Source organism: Cygnus olor, chromosome 12 (genome assembly GCF_009769625.2).
Source record: "Cygnus olor isolate bCygOlo1 chromosome 12, bCygOlo1.pri.v2, whole genome shotgun sequence".
NCBI lineage: Eukaryota > Metazoa > Chordata > Aves > Anseriformes > Anatidae > Cygnus > Cygnus olor.
The window spans coordinates 14,039,791-14,058,749 of NC_049180.1; the positions used below are offsets into that span (position 1 = coordinate 14,039,791).

At 45.8% G+C, this 18,959-nt stretch overlaps 1 protein-coding gene across 3 annotated transcripts in view; it reads right to left on the bottom strand.

Annotated features, from left to right (window-relative positions):
• NECAB2 (N-terminal EF-hand calcium binding protein 2) overlaps positions 1 to 18,959 on the bottom strand; it is a 68,376-nt gene that overhangs the window by 34,559 nt on the left and 14,858 nt on the right. For all 3 annotated transcript variants that reach the window (XM_040570780.1, XM_040570781.1, XM_040570779.1), the window contains exon 2: positions 16,909 to 16,933. In XM_040570780.1, the coding sequence (XP_040426714.1) occupies positions 16,909 to 16,933 (25 nt within the window). The remainder of the gene's footprint in view (positions 1 to 16,908; positions 16,934 to 18,959) is intronic.

Here is an 18,959-nt window from a genome sequence, read left to right on the forward strand (position 1 = left end):
AACCAAGCAGTGCAGATCTTTGCCATTCTCTTTCATCTGTTTGCTTTGCAAAACAGCTGAGCACCACAGAAGTAGAGCATCCCTGCAGGGAAGGTGCATCTGCTGTGGAAAGATTGCAAAGAAAAAAAAATAGAAAGAAAACAAATATGTATTTCTGCTCCAGCAAATTAAACAAGCACATCTTTAATCACACACTTTTGTAACAAGCTTTTAACAAAACTGCAGCATTTGTATCTTTTCTCTTTATTTTTACTAGCTGTCCATTTCAAAGTAGGTAAAGAAAAAAAACAGGACTATTGTCAGGCTTTTCAGTTTTAAGGACATGGAAAGATGTTTTGGTGTGTTTTCCACAATTACACATAAAATGGCATGCCACACCAATGAGCAAGAGTCAACACAGCATCAAACTGTGCTAGGAAACCCCAAACCAGTGCTGGGGTAACAAGTAGGTCATGGCGCAGCTCTGCCATTGTGCTCTACTGAGGTTTAAATGCAAAAGCAACCCAAAGCCCTCAGTGCCAGCACAAAAGGCACAGGGGAGCAGCAGACCAGCTCACTGCTCTTGGTTTGAAACACACCCAGCACATGCCAGCTCACCTCCCAAGTCCCCAGCATCCAGCTTTTTAATTTGGGTAAATCTAAAATGAAGGGGAAAAAAGCATTCAAAGGACAAAGCCATTGGAAAAGTGCCCATGAGCTTTCCTTCCAGCAGCAAACGGGGTCACCTTGCTACCTTCCTTAATTAAGCAAGGCTTTGGAAAGGAATTTCTGAAAATTGCAAACCCAAAGCATTTCAGTTTTGCTCCATTTTAATCCTATCATATTCCCCTGAAGACTCACAACAGCCTCTCCACTTTTATTTTATTTTTCCACAGCAAACCCCAATAAATTTCCTGCCAGCTCCAAAGAAAATGCAAAAAAAAACAAAGTAATGTGCTTTTTCCCCAAACCTCCAGCACAACTGCTGCGCTAGCACAGGTCCCTCCCCACCCTGCTTTTTGAGCACTCGGTTATCTGCTGCTGCTTGTTAAAATGCTTCTCCTGGAGAACACGTTTCAGCGAAGCCTTTGTGAATTTTTAATGCCCCGTGCTACTTCACTTTTGCTGAATCCACATTTCCTCTGTGCCATCTCCCCGGCACCGGCAGCGTCTCCCCCATCCCCTGCGGCCACGCGCCCCGCAGCCTGTCCTGGTGTGACCGGTCACCCAAGGCCAGCTGGTCTTGCAGGAGCACACCTGGGCAGGGCAGGAGATGTACTCTATTGTACTGAATTAGGAGAAAAGGGGGAGCGTGGAACATGAAAGTCGAGGCTGGTGACTTAATTGACTGAAGGGTGAAGCATGAACCACCTCTGCTTTCAGCAGAACTGAATTATCACAGGAGTGTGGTGGCACCGAGGGCCTCCAGCACTGTGATACTGCGGAGTTTACAAGATAAAAACACTTGTTTGAGCTTTCTTCTCCTTCCTCCAGCTCTGGTAAGAAAATCATTAGGCTCTTTGTAGTTAAACAAAAGCAAACAAACAGCAAAGAAAAAGCCAGCAGCAACTCACAAAAATGTTATCCCAGGGGTTTTCAGCAGAGACCAGGAATGGCTCCACCTAAAAGCAAATAATAGCGAAGACAGGGTCTTCAGTTGCTCTTGTGTGTGTCTTATTCACATAAAAAGTAAGGAGAGTAGAATAATCCAGGCTAGAGCAAACAGAACGCTGCTTTCTCAAAAACACTGCCGTTGTGGAGGGTCACGGTGCTGCACAGACCTGCTGTAAAACTCACTCACGGGCTTCATGATATCGGGACACAAAAATCTTTGGTGATCCATGCCCTGGAGCACCACGGCTGGACTAGCTGAGATGCTGTTCACCTGGCAGTGTTATACGGGTTACCCAAGTTTCTGGGAACGCTGTATTTCTTCAAAATACTCAACACTACTAGCTAATGAAATGGGAAAAGCTAGGTTCAGCCCCTGATGACATCTGTGATGTTAGATCAAATGCTCCTCCCGTGGAGGAGGTGATTTATTAGCAAAGGTTGGACCTGCTTGAAGAAATCAGCTCCTTGGTGCAGGAGAAGGCTCAGCTACGCTTCATCAAAGGAGCAATTTGCACAGATGTTTTCTGTCCCGAGTAAAGCAGCACTAACAGCTCACATGTTGCCACGAAACCCACCATGGAAAAGCTTTTCAAAAACAAGACAGACCTCATCACAGCCTCCAGGGAGCACAGCTCTCTCCTCTGCCTGCAGGAAACCCTTTAAACTTAGACATATTTCCAAACTATTAGCAAAAATTGCATTTCTAGATTGGTTCAATGCATGGAGCTATGGGTGAAGTTAGCAGGATTTGGGAGCCAGCCCTTGTCCTTAGTTCAGGCACCCAGCTGCACACACCTGAGCTTGAAATATTTGTGTCTAATTTATACATGAAGAAAAGGATGTAAGAATACATAATCTAGGGTATAGCAAACACAACAGTTTTTACAAAATGTTGATGTTGGAGAGGGCCATGATGCTGTACAGACCCACAGCAAGACCTTAAGTATGTGGAGATACCACTGGCCAAGTAGACCACTGATGCTCCACTGCCTGCTTTGTCCCAGAAAACCCCCACCAAGGGTGTCTGAGGATGTTTTTTGATGCCTTTCCCTTTGGAGTAACCTCAACAAACCTCCCAAGGAAGAGGTGAGGTGAGCTGAGGTCTGGTGACTGCAGGGTTTGGTACCACTCCTCCAAAGGAAAACTCTGATGAGGGGCTCAGACGACATTCTGCCACAGGACACAACATATTTCCACCCTAATTAAAGAGAAGCCAATTCCAAAAGTCATCCGCCTCTCTCACGGAGCACACTGGCATTTTTCTGTAGAAAGGCACCTGCCAATGCTCAGCCCGCTGGTTTCCTGCTTGTGCTGCAGAACAGCCCCACTCCTATGTCAGGTCAGCCTGCACAAACCTGAGCTGAGCAGAGCTGCGAGAAGCACTTAATCCCCATTCTTGTCTAAAAGGATCAAAATGCTCAGCGGGTTGGTAATTCAAAGGTTTAGCCTCCAACCTCCACATATCAGAGAAAAAAAAAATACACGCTGCAGGCTTAAAACTTGAATATTAAAATTGTAGAAGGCAGGAGGTAAAAAACAAAAAAAAAAACCTGCTCATGCTATTCTACAAGGGAACAGTCCTTTTCTGTAGTGATTTACGGTATAAGAAAGCTGCTTGCTTTTATGTTGCCTTGGTTATCCAGTCACTCGCTGTATGAATAAATTTGCTTGGTTCGGTGCAGGGCTCTCAGAGAAAGCACACGGAAAGGAAGAGACCGGCTCCAGCTACCCATAATTTATGGTTTGGTGTCTTTAAACAAGTACAGATCTCTTTGCTCAGCTAATTTTTGTAGCCAGCCCCTATCTGAAGATCCCTAGCCTCCAGACAAGGGAGGACGTGGCTGCAGAGGGCTGGGACAGGACAGGGACATGTGGAGAAGCCACTGTGGGAGAAGCCACCGTGGGAGACACGGCTGCCAGCAAGGCAGGGTCAGGCCCCCAGAGCTACTGGCTGCACCCGTTTTATCTACCCAAACCCATTCTCCAGCTCCCATAGGGTCTCTCTTTGCCGGCTTCCCCCTTATCGACTCATCTAGGGGGAGAAGAAAAGGGAAAATGTCAGGTATCCAAATTCAATGGATTGTAAATCTGTCCTTTTAGGAAAAAAATACCTGCAGAAATGGTCTTCCCAAGCCAATTAGGCAGCAAGGTGCCCTGGCGTTAAGGATGCTCCAGCCTGACCAGCACAGCCTCTGAAGGTGTTTGTTTCACAGGGGACACCCTTCTCCCTGGCTGCTGACCTGTAAAATGTCAGGCTCCTCATTTAGGAAGCAACAACTGGTTCTGAAGAGCTTCAAGTGTCCGTGTCTTGCCTGAGTTATATTTGAAGGTGGTATATTGCACGAATATCCCCCCCAATCAGTTTTCCTTTCCCCTCGTTTCCCCAGGAGTCTCAGAATTCATCAACTCATCTGCTCACGGTCCTCATTATACACAATTTTAATATTCCCTGCCATGTACAGCCCTTTTATAACTTCTTTCTCTTAACTATTCTTCCGGTTAAATGCTACAAAAGCATTTCCCCCTCTGGTTTCCAACTTGGAAATTCCTCCTGCAAGATCTGCATGCTGCAGTTTTCCAAAAACTAAATGAGAAGATGCAGTGGAGAGAAAATAAGTCTGGCTCCTTTCTCTGAAAACCATAAATATTTCAGCTTGTTTTTACTGTCTTGTGCAAGTACTTCCAATTATAGTACACGCTCCTCCCCCCCCCCCCATTTAACACGTACCAAGCATATTAATTAATATCACTATCACTCCCGCTACAAAAGCACTAGAAAGACCCATTGGGCATGTGGCTGAGCTTCAACAGAGCCAAGAGCTGGACTCCACAAAGCCCAGGCACAAGGACCTGACTCATGGTCTCTGTTAAGAACAGAAAACCACAGCAAACAGGTGTTTTTTCCTAATATAAAAAGCAAAATGTGTATTATATTGAGGAGCCTTTTGGGGTAAGTACACTGATTTTGGTTAATCTGGGTCTGTTTGCTCTTATAAATTCAGCCTATAAAGGTAAGGAAGGAAAATCAGTCTTGTTTAATGAAGGGTAGCGTGTTTGAAAGCCAGCAAAGCAGTCAGCTGGAAAAGTAACATCTCCGTGATGAGCAGAAAGCCCTCTGGAAAGGAAAAAAGTCTCAGCGTACATCTGTTAGCAGGCTAGGTGCAAAGCTGCATCTGTGTGCTGAGACAACCGAGCATCACTTAACTGAGCAACCACGTGCCGAAACAACATGCAGGCGCTGTGGCCTTCTGCAGCCAATTATTTTGGCTCAAGGAAAAGAAATCCCATGTTTACAGGCCCAGCACCAGAAGTGCCCAAAAGCCACCCACTCAAATCATTACAGAGAGCAGTGCCCTAAAATCTGGCTCCTTTCACAGATGGAGGCAATGAATAACAGCAGGGCTGAAAGCATCTGCGTCTGCACTGTATCAGGCTGGGTGCCTGTGTATCAGCATCTAATTAAGGCAAAATCTTGGCAGCAGGAACCGAGCTCGGGTCCAACCCCAGAGCGCAGCCTGCACCAGCCCTCCCATGCAGCTGGGCTGCAGCCAGAGCATCTTCCCTCGCCGCTGAGCTCCAGCCCGCACCCAAAAATGCTTCCTGAGGCTGCAGCGGGGTCACAGAAGAGAAATTTCCACTCTAAAACAAATGCCCACCTGTGAAAGTCCCTGAAAGCACTGCAGGCTTTCTCCAGAGCGAAATGCTACCATCCGTATTGCCGTCACCAACCACAAAGCCAGAGGCACTTGTGCTCCTGCATTTCCACAAAAATCAGTTTTAACACTTTGTTACCACAGCCTTCCAGGGAGAAATCCAGCAATTCCTGATCCCCGTGTCTCCCTGACTGGAAATTACAGATCTAGACATATCATTGTTTTACCTTCAAAGATTCCTCTCTCCACTGCGAGCAGTAAGATAGTTATTCCCCTCTCTCTGATCTTTATTATCTAGTAACCCTAGTAATCTTAAAAGAGTCAGAAAGATAATAGGAAGAAACAGATCCCCATGATTTATAGTTGTTCCTGGCCAACTGCCTGAACGTAGGCTGCCAGAACATATTTTCTCACAATTGTCTGGCAAAAATGGCTTGGAAATTACAAGGATTGTTTGCAGCAGTGTATTTGTTCTGGATTCCATTTTTGCCTTATTTAATTCTAACAGCTATGATTGACTCGTTCGATAAACATGGTGGATCTGCAACAGAAGCTAATGAAAAGAGAAAGCAGAGCCCCCCAAAACTGGGATGAAACGGGGAGACAGGTGGAGGAAAGCCCAGCTACCAAGAGAAAGAAGAAGTGTTGGAAGCTGTAAGTGGGATTTGGGTAGGATGGCAAGAGGAACAACACAGGCTGGGGGATAATGAGGTGCCTACTGAGGTGGTGAAGGCATTTTAAGGGGTTCCTATGTGCCAGTCACCTCTACTGGGGTGTATCTTGCCATTGCCACCCTGAAGCCTGTCACTCACTCGTAATACACCAGGAGCACTCACAAACCACATCACTGAGCCTGTTAAAGGCATGTGTCCAAAGTGGTTTTGAAGCACCAGAAATCAGCAAGCTCTTTGGTTCTCCTGCGTGATGGATAAGCACATTGTTTGGCAAAGAAGACATGAGCTACATGGCAGCTAGAGCCCCCCACTTTGCAGGGTTTGACTCCAGATATTAAAAATGAGAACACACACCCTGGGAGCTTGTTCCTGCACCGAGGCCAGCCCCACTCCTGCACCTGGGCAGTACCTGCTGGGACAGACGTGTCTCAGGGCCATGCACCAGCCAGGTCCCCGAAGCCTGCACCCCCTCCATCTGCCAGACCATTATCAGCCATCCAAGTAGAAAAAGTCCTTTCTAGGCATTTTAAAATTTCATCCCTGCCAAAAAGTAATAATTAAAAAAAAATCACCACAACATGAAAATTTTAGCGGTAGAAATATTGATTTGCTGGATCTACCTTGAAAAGCTTCCTGGATACAGTGACATGAGATATTACTGAGACAGATCAAAAAGTGCCCGAGGTGTTAAGCTATTGATGTCCATCAATGCCCCCACTTTCTGCTGTAGCTGGAGCCTTTGCCCTACCTTGTGCTGCTGTTTCCAAGACAAAAAGACCTTCGTGTAGATACCCTCCCTCCTGCAGCAGGTCTGGGACTCGTGTCATAAACTCTGTAGGGGGAGATGTCAGGGCAGTTTTGCACAAAGACCGACCCATCTGAACACAGGAATATTGTGTTTCAGCTGAAATGACCAGCGAGACAGCTACAGCATCCAGGGATGTCCACAGTCCACAAAAGTCAGCACAAAACCCACCGCTTTTAAAACATTGACAATATAACTTGTGGGTTTTGGCTAGAGAGATGGCAAGGAGGTAATAGCTCTGTAAATGTTTCATAGTGCACTTTGCTGGCTGTCATCAGGCCATGTAGATATATTTGCTATGCAGTGCCCAATTAAATTTCTCAACTTTGGCTCCAGAAAAAAACATTCTTTTAAAAGTCCTCCGGACTAATTGAGCAGCTTTTCAAAGCCTGCTTCAGAAACCACAATATCTTATTCCCACCTTTCACAACCTGTAACAAGGCCATTAAATCTGTCACCATAATATATCCCATTCACTTCTTTTCAGCCTGAAGTCTCTAATGAGGGTTACAGAAGAAAACCCACAACTCCCAGCCCATGGAGAGAAGAAGAAAATAAAGCCCGTCTTCTCCGGGTTGCACGGCGTGTCAAATCTTAATTGGTGTGCTTCAAAGGAGGCCAGGAGTGCTGGAAAACACTGGCCTCCAGATGAAATATTCTGCCTCGAATTGGCAGGCTGAAATGGTAACCCCTGCTCGATGTCTTCTGTCTGCATCTGTCACGGACACCCAAACGCCACTGTTTGTATATTAAAGGAATTGAAACACCAACCAGACCAGCAGAGACTGAAACTCAGTGACGTTCAAGGCTCCTTGCCTCTCTCTGCAAGATCTTACATACTTAGTTCCTGTTCAACCCCCAAAAGACCAAAGAAATACCAGCAGGAGCCAGGAAAGGACAAAGAGGAGCCAGTCAAGGGATATGGTACCACATAACAAGTACATTGTGCACAGAAACACATCACACACACACACAAAGACCTTACAGGCTGAATACAGCTGCCTTGCCCCCCTCCCCAAAGCAATACGATTGCACAAACTGGTTGGAGCCCAAGCACGGATGCTTCTTCACAGCGTGGGGAGCAACTGAGCAGGGAGGTTTTAGACCACCCCAAACCTCTACCAGCGATAAATACCAGCAGCAAGAAGGCTCAATCGATGGGGCAGGCCAAAAATTTGCACACTGTGCAGACTGGTGAGAGGTTTCCAAGGCAGAAGCTTTTCTCCGGCCTGCTCCTCCATCCCTGGTCTGTCAGGGGCAGCTCGGCCAGGAGCAGAGAGCAGAGATGGCCCAAGGGCTGGTGCTTCTGCTCAGGCAGCGCTCTCAGGAAGATGGCTTTTTGGGTCAGCATCACCACCTGAGCCTTCAATGGACAGAGACTTAGCCTAGTAACAAAGCGTGAGGCCATGAGGTGAGATATCTGACCGTCTCTGAGGTTCTAACCCATTTGCTGTCAATACGGAAATGTCAGGAAGCCTTGAAGGTTACAACAGTTACTGGTTTTACCACAGGTTTTGCAAAACAGATGGATTTTAGAGAGGGTGGAGAGAAATGTTTGGCAGTCATGAGGAGGGAAGGTGCTTGGGCAGCCAGCACGGAGGGACATAGAGACGGCTTTCAGGCCACAGGGCAGCCTGTACTGTGGGCTGGCAGGCCTCACAGAACAGCTGAGTATGGCAGGGACCTCTGGAGGTCACATCATCCAAACCCCCTGCCCGAGCATGTCCACCCAGAGCATCAGGTGATGATGATTTTTTTTTCTTTGCATCTGGTTTGATGTTCTAGCTGCAGGCTTTACAACAAAAGGGTGATGACACAGGTGATTGCTACCAACTCCGCTATGATGCCAAACTTATCTGCCCCCTTGTTTCATGGATGTGCAGGGCAGTGGGCACCAGAAAGACACACGGACTCATTTGTGTGGCTCATTCATTTAAAAAAAAAAAAAAAAAGGTCCACCTGGCAATTAACAGAAAACATCCACGACCTCTCAGCTGATTTGTACCTTGAGTAATGAGAAAGGGCACTCTGCATGACACCAATTAGGCACCTGAGCTGTCAGATATTAACTGGAGTGCCAGCAACCCAGTTGCCTGAAAGGCCAAGTGCACTTCCTAAATAGAACAACTTTCGCTTCACAGGCTTTCATGGTACCTTCTATTTTGGTGGCCCGCTCTCTCAGCAGGGAGCAGCTTTAGGAACAGGACAGGAGGAAGAATTTAAGAGAGCGATGGGCTGTAAAATGTTGCTCTGCAGAAATAGGCAGGATACAAATGCTTCTGTTGCACAAATTAAATTTCATGTGCTGGCCACACCATTGGCTTCAGTTCATGGGGGAGTTTCTGGGCTGGATCCAAGCCTTGTCCGGCACAAACCTTTCACTAGATAAACAACACATAGGCCCAGGTTAAAGCTGGACTGCTACATAACTGGCAGCTAATAGTATAGGAGGATATAGCAGTTAATGTTCTAATCCTATGCACCCAATTCAAGGCCTGCTTTGCGAAATGAAGGTGGTCGAGCTAAAAAAGTATTAAAAACAAAACACAACATGATTCTAACATGCATTTGCTAAGGAGAGGTGATGAGAGAAGAGAAACAAGCCCCACAGATACCTACACCAACCTAATCAATAACAAAAGTCAAACCTTGATTCAGTACACTAATTTCAAGGGTATAAAGGGTAGACAGAAGAGCTAGACATATCTAATGACAGCTTGTAGGGAAGGCCAGCAACCATCTTTCACAAGTTCTGCATCATCCCAAAATTCATCTGTTGATAGGTTTGTTTATTATTTTGGGAACAGCATGTTCCAATTTAAACAGATGTCATCTCTTCAAAGCCCCGTGCTGTGAACTCAACAAGGTCTTGGAAGGATAACTGAGTATACAAGAGAGAGAACAAGGAAAAAATTATAATATACAGGAATCTGAATAACTGAAAACAGATCAAAACTTTACCCTTGGAAATAAAGGCCATCACACAGTTTTACAAGGTGCTTTTTCACTCTCACATGAAATCTAGACCATCTAAATGCAAAGTGTTGTTTTTTTTATTATTTATTTTAAACAAGATAAATAAATTTAGGCTGTTTGCTTGGTCATGGAAGAACCTACCAGATTTATCCATACTTTTAAAACCTGATTCATCATTGCATTTTTCCACTTAGATGTGGGTGGCTGCTAACACTGTTTTTGTTATGCAAGAATTATAAATATTCTCACTTCAACCTAATGATTTACTTTGGACACACCAGAGAGATATGAATAGCTGAGGTTTTCCCTGTGTGTGAGGAGCAGTAGCCAAACAGAAGGTAATTACCCTGGTCTGGAAGATAAGTGGCTTTTGATGAGTAACTCATTAGGAACATGGACCACGAGGCTCCTGGGAGCTCACAGTAAGAGCAAATTTCAAAAATAGGCATACAGTTGTGGCTGTGGAAGGAAGAGCTGGGTGTGCAACAGGAGGCTTATTAGGTGCTGGTGGTTATTTGTTCTGATATGTAACATGGAGGTATTGCAACCCTAGCCTGGCATCTTTTTAAGATCTGATAAAAGCACCCAAAGCCAAAGCCACGATGTCTTCATTTTCCTTCCTTGATGTCTCAGGTGCCATGCTACTGAAGTTCCAGCTGTTTACCACCCTGTGCAAATGCATTTTCCAAAAGGGCCTGAAGTTGATGGGGAAGGGTGGGGAGATAAGTACTCCGAGTCCTGTAACAACTCTGTGGATGATTACCATGCTAAATTCCCATCGAGTAATTTTCTAAAAGCATTTCAATAAATTAACAAGGTAATAAGTAATAGATGCCTGCTATTTTTAAACTCAGAACAGTGCCAGAAAGAAATGTTATCTAACTGCCCAGCAGTTAGATGCCATAAAAAGAGATGGGTCCAGGCAGGGCAAGCAAGCTGAAAGGTGACAGTTCCTTGGATTTCTGAAATAAAGAAAGGACTAAGGTACAACCACCACCGCAGGCAGGACATCAAGCTAGCGATACGGGACATTTGGCATGCTTCAGGGAAAATGCAGTGTTGTGCTGGGATCTCCATCCCATTTTCCTGGCCAAGAAATCCCTTCTCTAACCTGCATTTATGACATGCCTCAGTTCTTTAATATATCAGACTGTGGCTGAGAGATGAAGTTGGTGCTTTTCTTTTACCTGCTTCTCTTTCTCTGCCTTTTTCCAGCCTTTAAAGCTTGGTATCTCCATAGACCAAGGGGACACTGGTGACAAGGGGCATTACTGGCACCATCACAAAGCCATCAGGCAGAGCAACACAGCTGTTCTGCAGGTGAGAAGAGGAGCTCACTGCACCCACAAGGGCACAATTCTGCTGCCAGATAACTGGGCTCCTCAGTCAGTCCGATGTCCAAAGCAATTTACGTTCCCTGCTTGTGAGCTGTATACATGCCACCATCATTTACAGTGCAAATTTGTAACACTGGGATATTCTTTGTAAGCAAAGGTCTGTCTAACAGCATAAATCTGCTTTTATGAGCTCCAAAGTGACTCTAACAGATATCTGTGTGCAACTATTTAAAGGATGAGCCCTCCTGGGACAGGAATGGGCACAACTCCATTGCCCTCAGTGGCTCTTAACCAAGAAGCCCTTTCCAGCCACCACTCCTGGTGCAATCGTGCTTCTGCTCTTCTTTTATTAGTTTGCTACGTCCCCTTGAGGCCCCAAGCTGATCATCCAGATCAGCTCAACTCTGAACCCTTCCCCCAGCGCTTGCACGCCAGATGTCTATGTTCAACTGATAAATGAAATTATTTTAATTCACATTCAGACTTTTTTGTATTTAATTACCAACAAGAGCAGAAGCTATCCAAGAGAGCACACATTGAATGGCTTCGTTCCTATCCACACCTTCAAACACACAACCGTGCACACTCCAGCTTCACATCGTTCCTTGTTGGCCTTATCCTATTTACAGCCAAGAGCAGCTGGGTGGAGGAAGCAATCTTACCTGTCATTACAAGGAATTAATGGAGTGTTGTGGTTGTGTCCCTAGAATGTCGTCAACATCTTGAGCAACACTCGTAGTGCCATGTCCCTTATCAGGATCAATATCTGAGCCACTTTCCAAGACTGTGGTTACAGATAATTACATTGACAATGCATCCAATACAGGTGACAATGCCCCTTGGAAAATGGCTTGATGATTCACAACCGTAGCTTTGCCAAATTACATGCTGAATATGCTGTGAACATAACAGATTGCACGTTCTGAGGAAAAGGTGCTTTCCAGTAGAGCTACCGGGGACAGGATTTATTTGCTAAGGGTGACATAGCCTTGGCCTTATTTGCAGCAAAACGCCCAGTCAGCTCACTGATCGGCGGTTCTGATTACCATGGCTAATGGCAGCTTCTTGCCTTCTCAACATCTTCTCAGCCGGCTGCTACGTAGCCAGCATTTAAAACCTTGTATGGGATGCACATCACGTTTAGTTACCCCGGCCACGGGAGCTAGGTAGCTGCAGGGACTGGAGATTTCCAGATAACAAAACTCCTGTTTCCGTGGAGGAACATTTTTATAACTGATCATTAGCAATTAGGCTGGTCTGTCAAAATAAAACCATCTTAATCTTTCAAAGTGAATGCTGGGCTATTTAACTTATAATTGATTAACAGCTTTCGGAAGAGAGGATTAAAGTACACAGTAGATACCTCAGATGACGGACAGCTCAGCTTCATGAGCCTAAAAAAAGTTGCCTCCTTTTTCCCACCACATGCCAATTAAATGATTAAGTATTGTTTACTGGGACTAGAAGGATTACAAGACAGTAGGTGGATTTATTAGCAGGGAAAGGAAAAACAGTCCTACATGGAAGAAAAAAGATTATTTCGAGTGACTGACAGCCGTGCCCCTGCAAAGCACGACTGGAGATAGCTAAATTATTCACTGTCAGAAGGTTACGTCCCAGCCCTTTTCCCTTTTGTCAGGCCATTTGCCAGTTTATCCAGACATCTCCAATGTGTTCATTGTTTCAAGGTGTGCTACCCAGACTGTTTGCTCAGTTTATCACACAGATAAGCTGCAAATCCAGCTGCTTGGTATTGTTGATGGGGAAAAGGTCGGGGACAACTCGTATTCACCACAGTCTCAGTTCTCCTCTGGGGCAGGAGAACAAGATGTCCTTCAGTGAGCAAGAGCTGCTTCCTTAGAGGTATCCCAGTACATGTAGGCACTGAGTGAAATCACCTTTGTACAAGTACCTAAACACAGCAGGAACAATAATATGTTTTAGCATCTTGCACCAAGAACATCCTATTTTACACGAATTAAGAATTTATGCCAAGGAACTTTGGAAGGAAGAAGAGGGGGGAGAAGCTCTGGGTTCACATGGCCAGGCTCCATAATTCCCATGCCTGAACTATCCACGTTGCATTAACACCACACACACACCGCTTTTACCAGGCTGAAAACCATCAAGACACTGAAAAGACTTCCAAATGCAAGACCTCCTGACTATAGGAGGCTGCACATTAAATAAAACAACTCCTTAAGCCTATAACGCAAAGGAGTAGCATGGGAACTTCTATATTGCAATTTCAACCGGAGAGGCAGTTATGGAGCAAATCTTTTATGTTCTGCAGATGGGAACAAACTCAGCAGCATAGCTGGGCACCCAAAACTCATCTCACACTGCTGTCAGGACCAGCAGGCATGCACCAACAGGGCCATAGCTCTGCAAAGACTCTCACCTGAGGACACCACAGCAGCTTTGCACTCGAGCCAACCCTTTACGCACCTAATCTCTGGATGGTGAGAGTTAAATAAGCTGCAGCAGTTAAAGCAGAAGGCAAAAGCTGAGCTCTTCCCTACTATTTCTATAGGTCTTGTCTTCAAGAGCAGCTTTAGCACAACTGAGGAAAGCAAAAGCTGCTGCTTTAGGATGAAGCTGCCAGCACTGCCTACCCTGGGAGCTCCCTCCCTGGGGTGCTGCTGTCACATGGTGCTTGCTAATGATTTGTCACAGATGGTTAATTAAAGGGAGCAAAGTCCTCGCTAGACAAGAGCCTCCACAGGTGTGGAGGCAGCTGAAGCCCAGTAACAGGGTATGATATTTTGAGAACCTGGGAGCTTTTGTTTTTTGCAGCCTGTCTAGAGCTCAGAGCCCCTTCCTGGGATTCAGAGAAAAACCTAAAAGTGCAAGACTTTCATTTTTCAGCAGAAGTCTGCGTATGTCACATGGGCAGCCCGTGGTGGGACATGAAAGCAGCCAGCTGACGCTCCCATTGATCCTCAGAGCTGTAAATGGTAAAGCAATGAAGAGGCCGAGTTTCAACGAATCAATAAATTAAAGGCCAGAATGTCAGAGGAAGTCATGAAAAGGCTATCCCTAGGGATATGAAACACAAAGATATTACTGCTGCCTCTGGAAACCTCTGAGCCAGGGTTTGCAGGGAGGGAAATATCCCTGCATGTCTCGTGCAGCAGCTGCTATGAGCTGCGGGGTGCTGGAGGGGTGTCTGCAGGGAGCCGTGACACCCAAAGGCTGCTGAGGAACATGCTGGGCTAATTACGGAGTGCAGCAAGCCCCATTGCCAAGAGGTAGGCAAATGAGAGCAGCCGCCAAAGCCTGGCACCAGGAGTGGCAGGTGCTGGCCCCTCACCTCAAGGAGTCAGTGCGGGGATAGGGCTGCCACCTGAATTCAGACTACGTGGTGACAGCAGGTCATGGAAAGGAAAAGGTATATCCCGATGGCCTCTCTCCACGGGGAGGACCATGCTCTGTTGGCCAGCAGTGAAGCTGGAGGCCGACTGCACCGAAGGGAATGGGAATAGAAGCCAAGATACAGAAAACTCCTTCCTCAGAGATCACCTGGCTTTGTGAACAGAACAGGAATGTATCACGTTTAGCATCTCTCTCCTTGAAGCACCCTTGTAAGGTGGGGACATGTCACACACTAATATTACATGTTTAAATTATTCATTTTAACACCAATTTCTTCTTTCCTACTAGCTGTTTGCATGCTTTTGTCTACTAGACACTGACTCTGTGCATCCAGCTGAGATGCTGGAGTTGATGGAAAACGAGGTGGGCTCCCCAGAACCTGAGCTACCTCCCCAAACCATAATGCAATGTCTAATGCACCTCTGAGTCCATTTTTAAATATACTAAGGTGGGAGATGCCTCTGGCATCAGACAGCCCCATGGAGGCTTACACTGGTAGGAAGAGAAGGCTACAGACCACAGCAATGTGACTGTGGGTGCTGGGACATCATCCCACCCCTGTTACACACACAGCACTAACAGTGAACGGGCAGCAGATACGTCACTGGAGATCCATGTTTGTTTCAATATTTTGTGACCTAGACAAGGAACGCTCCATTTCTGAGCCACACAAGCATCCCTGTCCGATGCTCAGGCAAACAGCACCCAGGGGAGCACCCGTGGTGGGGTGAAGAGGTGCTCAGCACCCCCAAAAACACATCTACCTGCTGAGCCAGAAGCTCTCCACTACATGGTGTGCCCCATATTTCTGCAGCAGATGTTACAGCTGACAAGCAATAAGCTGGAAATCAAGGGAAGTATTAACAGTTTTTTTTTCTCCTGTTGTGTGAAACACTTATTACCAAAGCTGTCTTGCCACGTGTGCAGGCTCCATTGCTCCACACGTGGGTTTACATGGTGAAAACCTGCCGAAAAGTGGCAGTGGGTACATCTGCTGGGCAGGACAGCCCATGCATGTCACCACGGAGAGGCATTTTGGTGCTGAGGGTAGCTGATGGACTCCCCAGGTTCAGGTCTGGGGTGCTAATCTCTGCCTCTTTGCCCAAATCCAGACTCCCTCCAGTCGGATGAGCAGGACAAGAAAATGCTCTTAAGCACCAGGCTGCATCTGAGCAGCTCACTGTCTGCCTTCCCCAAACAGCCCGAGTGATCCCACCTGTTATCTGCAGTTCACTTGCTCGAACCTTACAAAGGGAGAAGCATCCAGGTACCTCGTCCTTCTTTGCCTTGGTAAAAGAGCTAAGACAAAACATTGCACTCTGAGTTCTGGTTCTCCAGTCCTATCACAGCTGTTATAAATTGAACTGTGTCTAAAATAAAAGCACAGCATCGTTTGGCTGAGTTTGAAAACTCAGTTTGAAAAAGCTCCTTTTGAGCTGTGTTCAGCAGAGTAACATTTTTATTATTTTTTATTCCAGTAATAAATCACTGCAACAGTTAAATGCTCAGGAGGCTGTGAAGTATGGCAGTGTGGGTGGCAAGAGCAGTTCATTTTTCCCTGCAAGCATCACTTAAGGTGCTCCCCCCATGCTAGCCCCCTCAGCATCTCCTTGTACTGCGTTATTGCTCAGCTTAGTCAAGTAATACATTTCAGGATCTTATTGTGGTGTCGGGGCATTGACTGCTTACAGGCCAGTGGCAGTGATAGTCCTCACCAGCTCTTTCTGAAATCAAGTGTCTCCCGTTTAAATCTGGTAGGGGAAAAACCCTGCCTCCCTCCGTGCTCCTTGCACAGCCTCCCACAAGTCCCTCTGCAAACACACACGGTCTCGATATATATTTGATTTTCTCATTGTGTAAAAGGGAAAGAATAGAGACAGGCCCTTGGGATTTAGCTAGGAGCCACGCAGGGCGGAATGGGACCCACTGCCTGTTTTTCCTGTAACCGTGTTATCTCACAGCAGACCCACTCCCTCCTTTCTCGATCCCAAACCATTTAATGAAGACATCTCTGTGCTATTCCCCATCCTAGGGCAAGACCAGGCTTCAGCTAAGTTGTTCAGGTTTCAACAGGCATAAACCAAAAATAAACATAAATGCATACTGCCCCTTGATGCGTGCGCCCAGTCCAACAGGAACCAAACTACAAATATTCACAGGTTAGGTCCATTTTACAAAGCTACTCCAAGATCACAAAGAGAAGGATCCTCACTTATCACTTAGCTGTGATTTATTTTTTAAATGTTCTTTTCAGGCTTGTAAAGCTGCCCCAAATTTGGCAGATATTGCCATGCAGACTTGCACACTAGTATCACGTCTGCTCTAAGAATACCTCAGCCAAAGAAATGCTCTTCCAAAGCTTAAACGGCATCAGTGTCAGACCCAGGAAACTGAACGGCATTTAAACAGTTGGATGTTACCATCTAGGGAAAAAAAAGTAATAATGACAGAAGTTAAGTGGAAAAAAAAAGCGAAACGTGAACGTTCAGACTTACCATTTTTGTCAGCTCTTCTGAAAATCTAGAATTGAAAGAGAGAGAGAGGGGTGTTTACTATGTGGGTCAGCTGGAAGGGTTTGGGGTTGCAGTTAAGCCCCCCCCCAAGCCATCTCAGATGCTTTTTGGAGCCCACCCCTCTCAAGACCCAGCTCCTGGCCCCATACAATAGTCAACCACCACCTGGGGACAGTATCGGCATGGTCAGCTTTGGAAATGATCAGTGAGTGCTCCAGCAGTTCATTTATTTCCCATCCCCTTTGCAGAAGAAAGCCAAAAGCACGGGTCCAACACACACACACACACACAGTGACACCAGCAGCGCAGCCAATTTCTCTAGCATCAATAATATCTCTTAAACCAAGTGTCACAGTTCTGCACTTCTCAAATTATTTACCTAGCTCTTATTTATTTTTTTTTAAGCAAGTTTCCTGCATGAGAAGGAGATTATACCTAGGCTTAAAACTACTGTGTGGAGGAACAGCCCAGAGAGAGGAACCAGATAGACTTTTCAGAAGGAAAAACTGCAAGAAGGTGTAGTACAGTGGAATTTGCCAGGGAAGAAGACAGCAAAAAAACTGCTGTGTTTCTGACTAGTCTAATCTTAGGACAAGTCCCCTGACACAATGTGATTAACAACAAAAGCCTTGTGCAAGGGCTGAGATCTTACAGGCTGCTGCTAAAAATGGCTGCTGGTGCAAGCTTGGCCGTAAATTACCGAAAAATTAAGATGCTCATAAACTGGACAGAAAAGGGAAAACTTTATCATCATCTCTTCAGACCTGACCCTATTAATTTGAGCCAGAGCAGAGATTTTTGGCTGCACAAAGAAAATTCCCTGCAGAGGGAATAAAAGCACCAGTAGGACAGATCAGAGGCAGCCGTAAAATGCAATCTCTTCTTTTCTGGGTCATAGAATCAATCCAAAAAAAAAGCCAGAGAAGAAACTGCTGTGCACAAGAAACCCAAGAGACAAATTGCATTGCAGAATGTGCTAGTTAAATGAGTATGGTTTAATTAAGCAACATTAATCATTCTTTTGCCAGAAGTCCTAGGCTGGACAGGGCAAAGTCAAAGCTGTAGTTTCTGGCACACTTGGGCAGGAGCAAATGCCTTCTGCTTGAGGCACGTGGTGGAAGCAGCTGGGTGCCAGCCTTCAGGAGAACCCTAAGAGCCCTACAAGGATTAGGGCTTGCCACCACAGCTCTTGGGCTGCCCATTTCTGAGAACAGCTAGAAGTCCAGAGGGAAAATCCTATCTGTCTCCATGCTTATGGGCCTCATTGAGATTAGATATGGGATTTGAAGGACCAGTCATGGCTTGTCTATGGGATGGAAGAATAAAGAATCCTTCCTTAGGGCTGGACAAGCAGGACCTCAAGCATTCCCAGGGTTTTGGCACACATCACTTGGCCATGAGCACTATGCCCTGCCTGGACTATGAAACATTCCTTTTCTCCAGGCGTGGACACCCTATTTCCTCACTCCCAGTGAACACCTCCAGACAAGGTACTTTGCTTTCTGGATGCTGATTATTTCAGGGTTTTCTATTTCATCGCTGCATCCTTTTGTCACTGTTCCCACTGCTTGGAGACAAAGGCATTACATAAATTCTAACACAGAAGCAGCAATGTCTATTTTAAGGTGCTGTGGGAGATCACCACCCCGCCAAGCACAACAGTCAGAGGGAGAAAAGGAAAGCAAGAACAAAAGTGAACCACAGCTTAAAGTGGGAGAACAGCTCAACCCATGGTGCTGTGTCCTGTGGAGCCACCAACCTCGCAATGAACTCTTGGAGAAAGAGGGGAAAAAAATATAGATAGATATAAATATATATAAATTGTCTACTAATAGGGAATCAGCCTGGCTGTAAGTTGATGTGCTGAACTACATCTAAGGCAAAAGCACCAAGATTTCATGGCCAAACCTGTTAAGGGAGGACCACATCAGCTACCAAGCTTTATCTACAGGACCAAGCTGTTCAGCTTTTACTGTTAATGAACAAGATTTATTCTTCCAGCTTAATTGGACTATGAAAACTTTACACACACA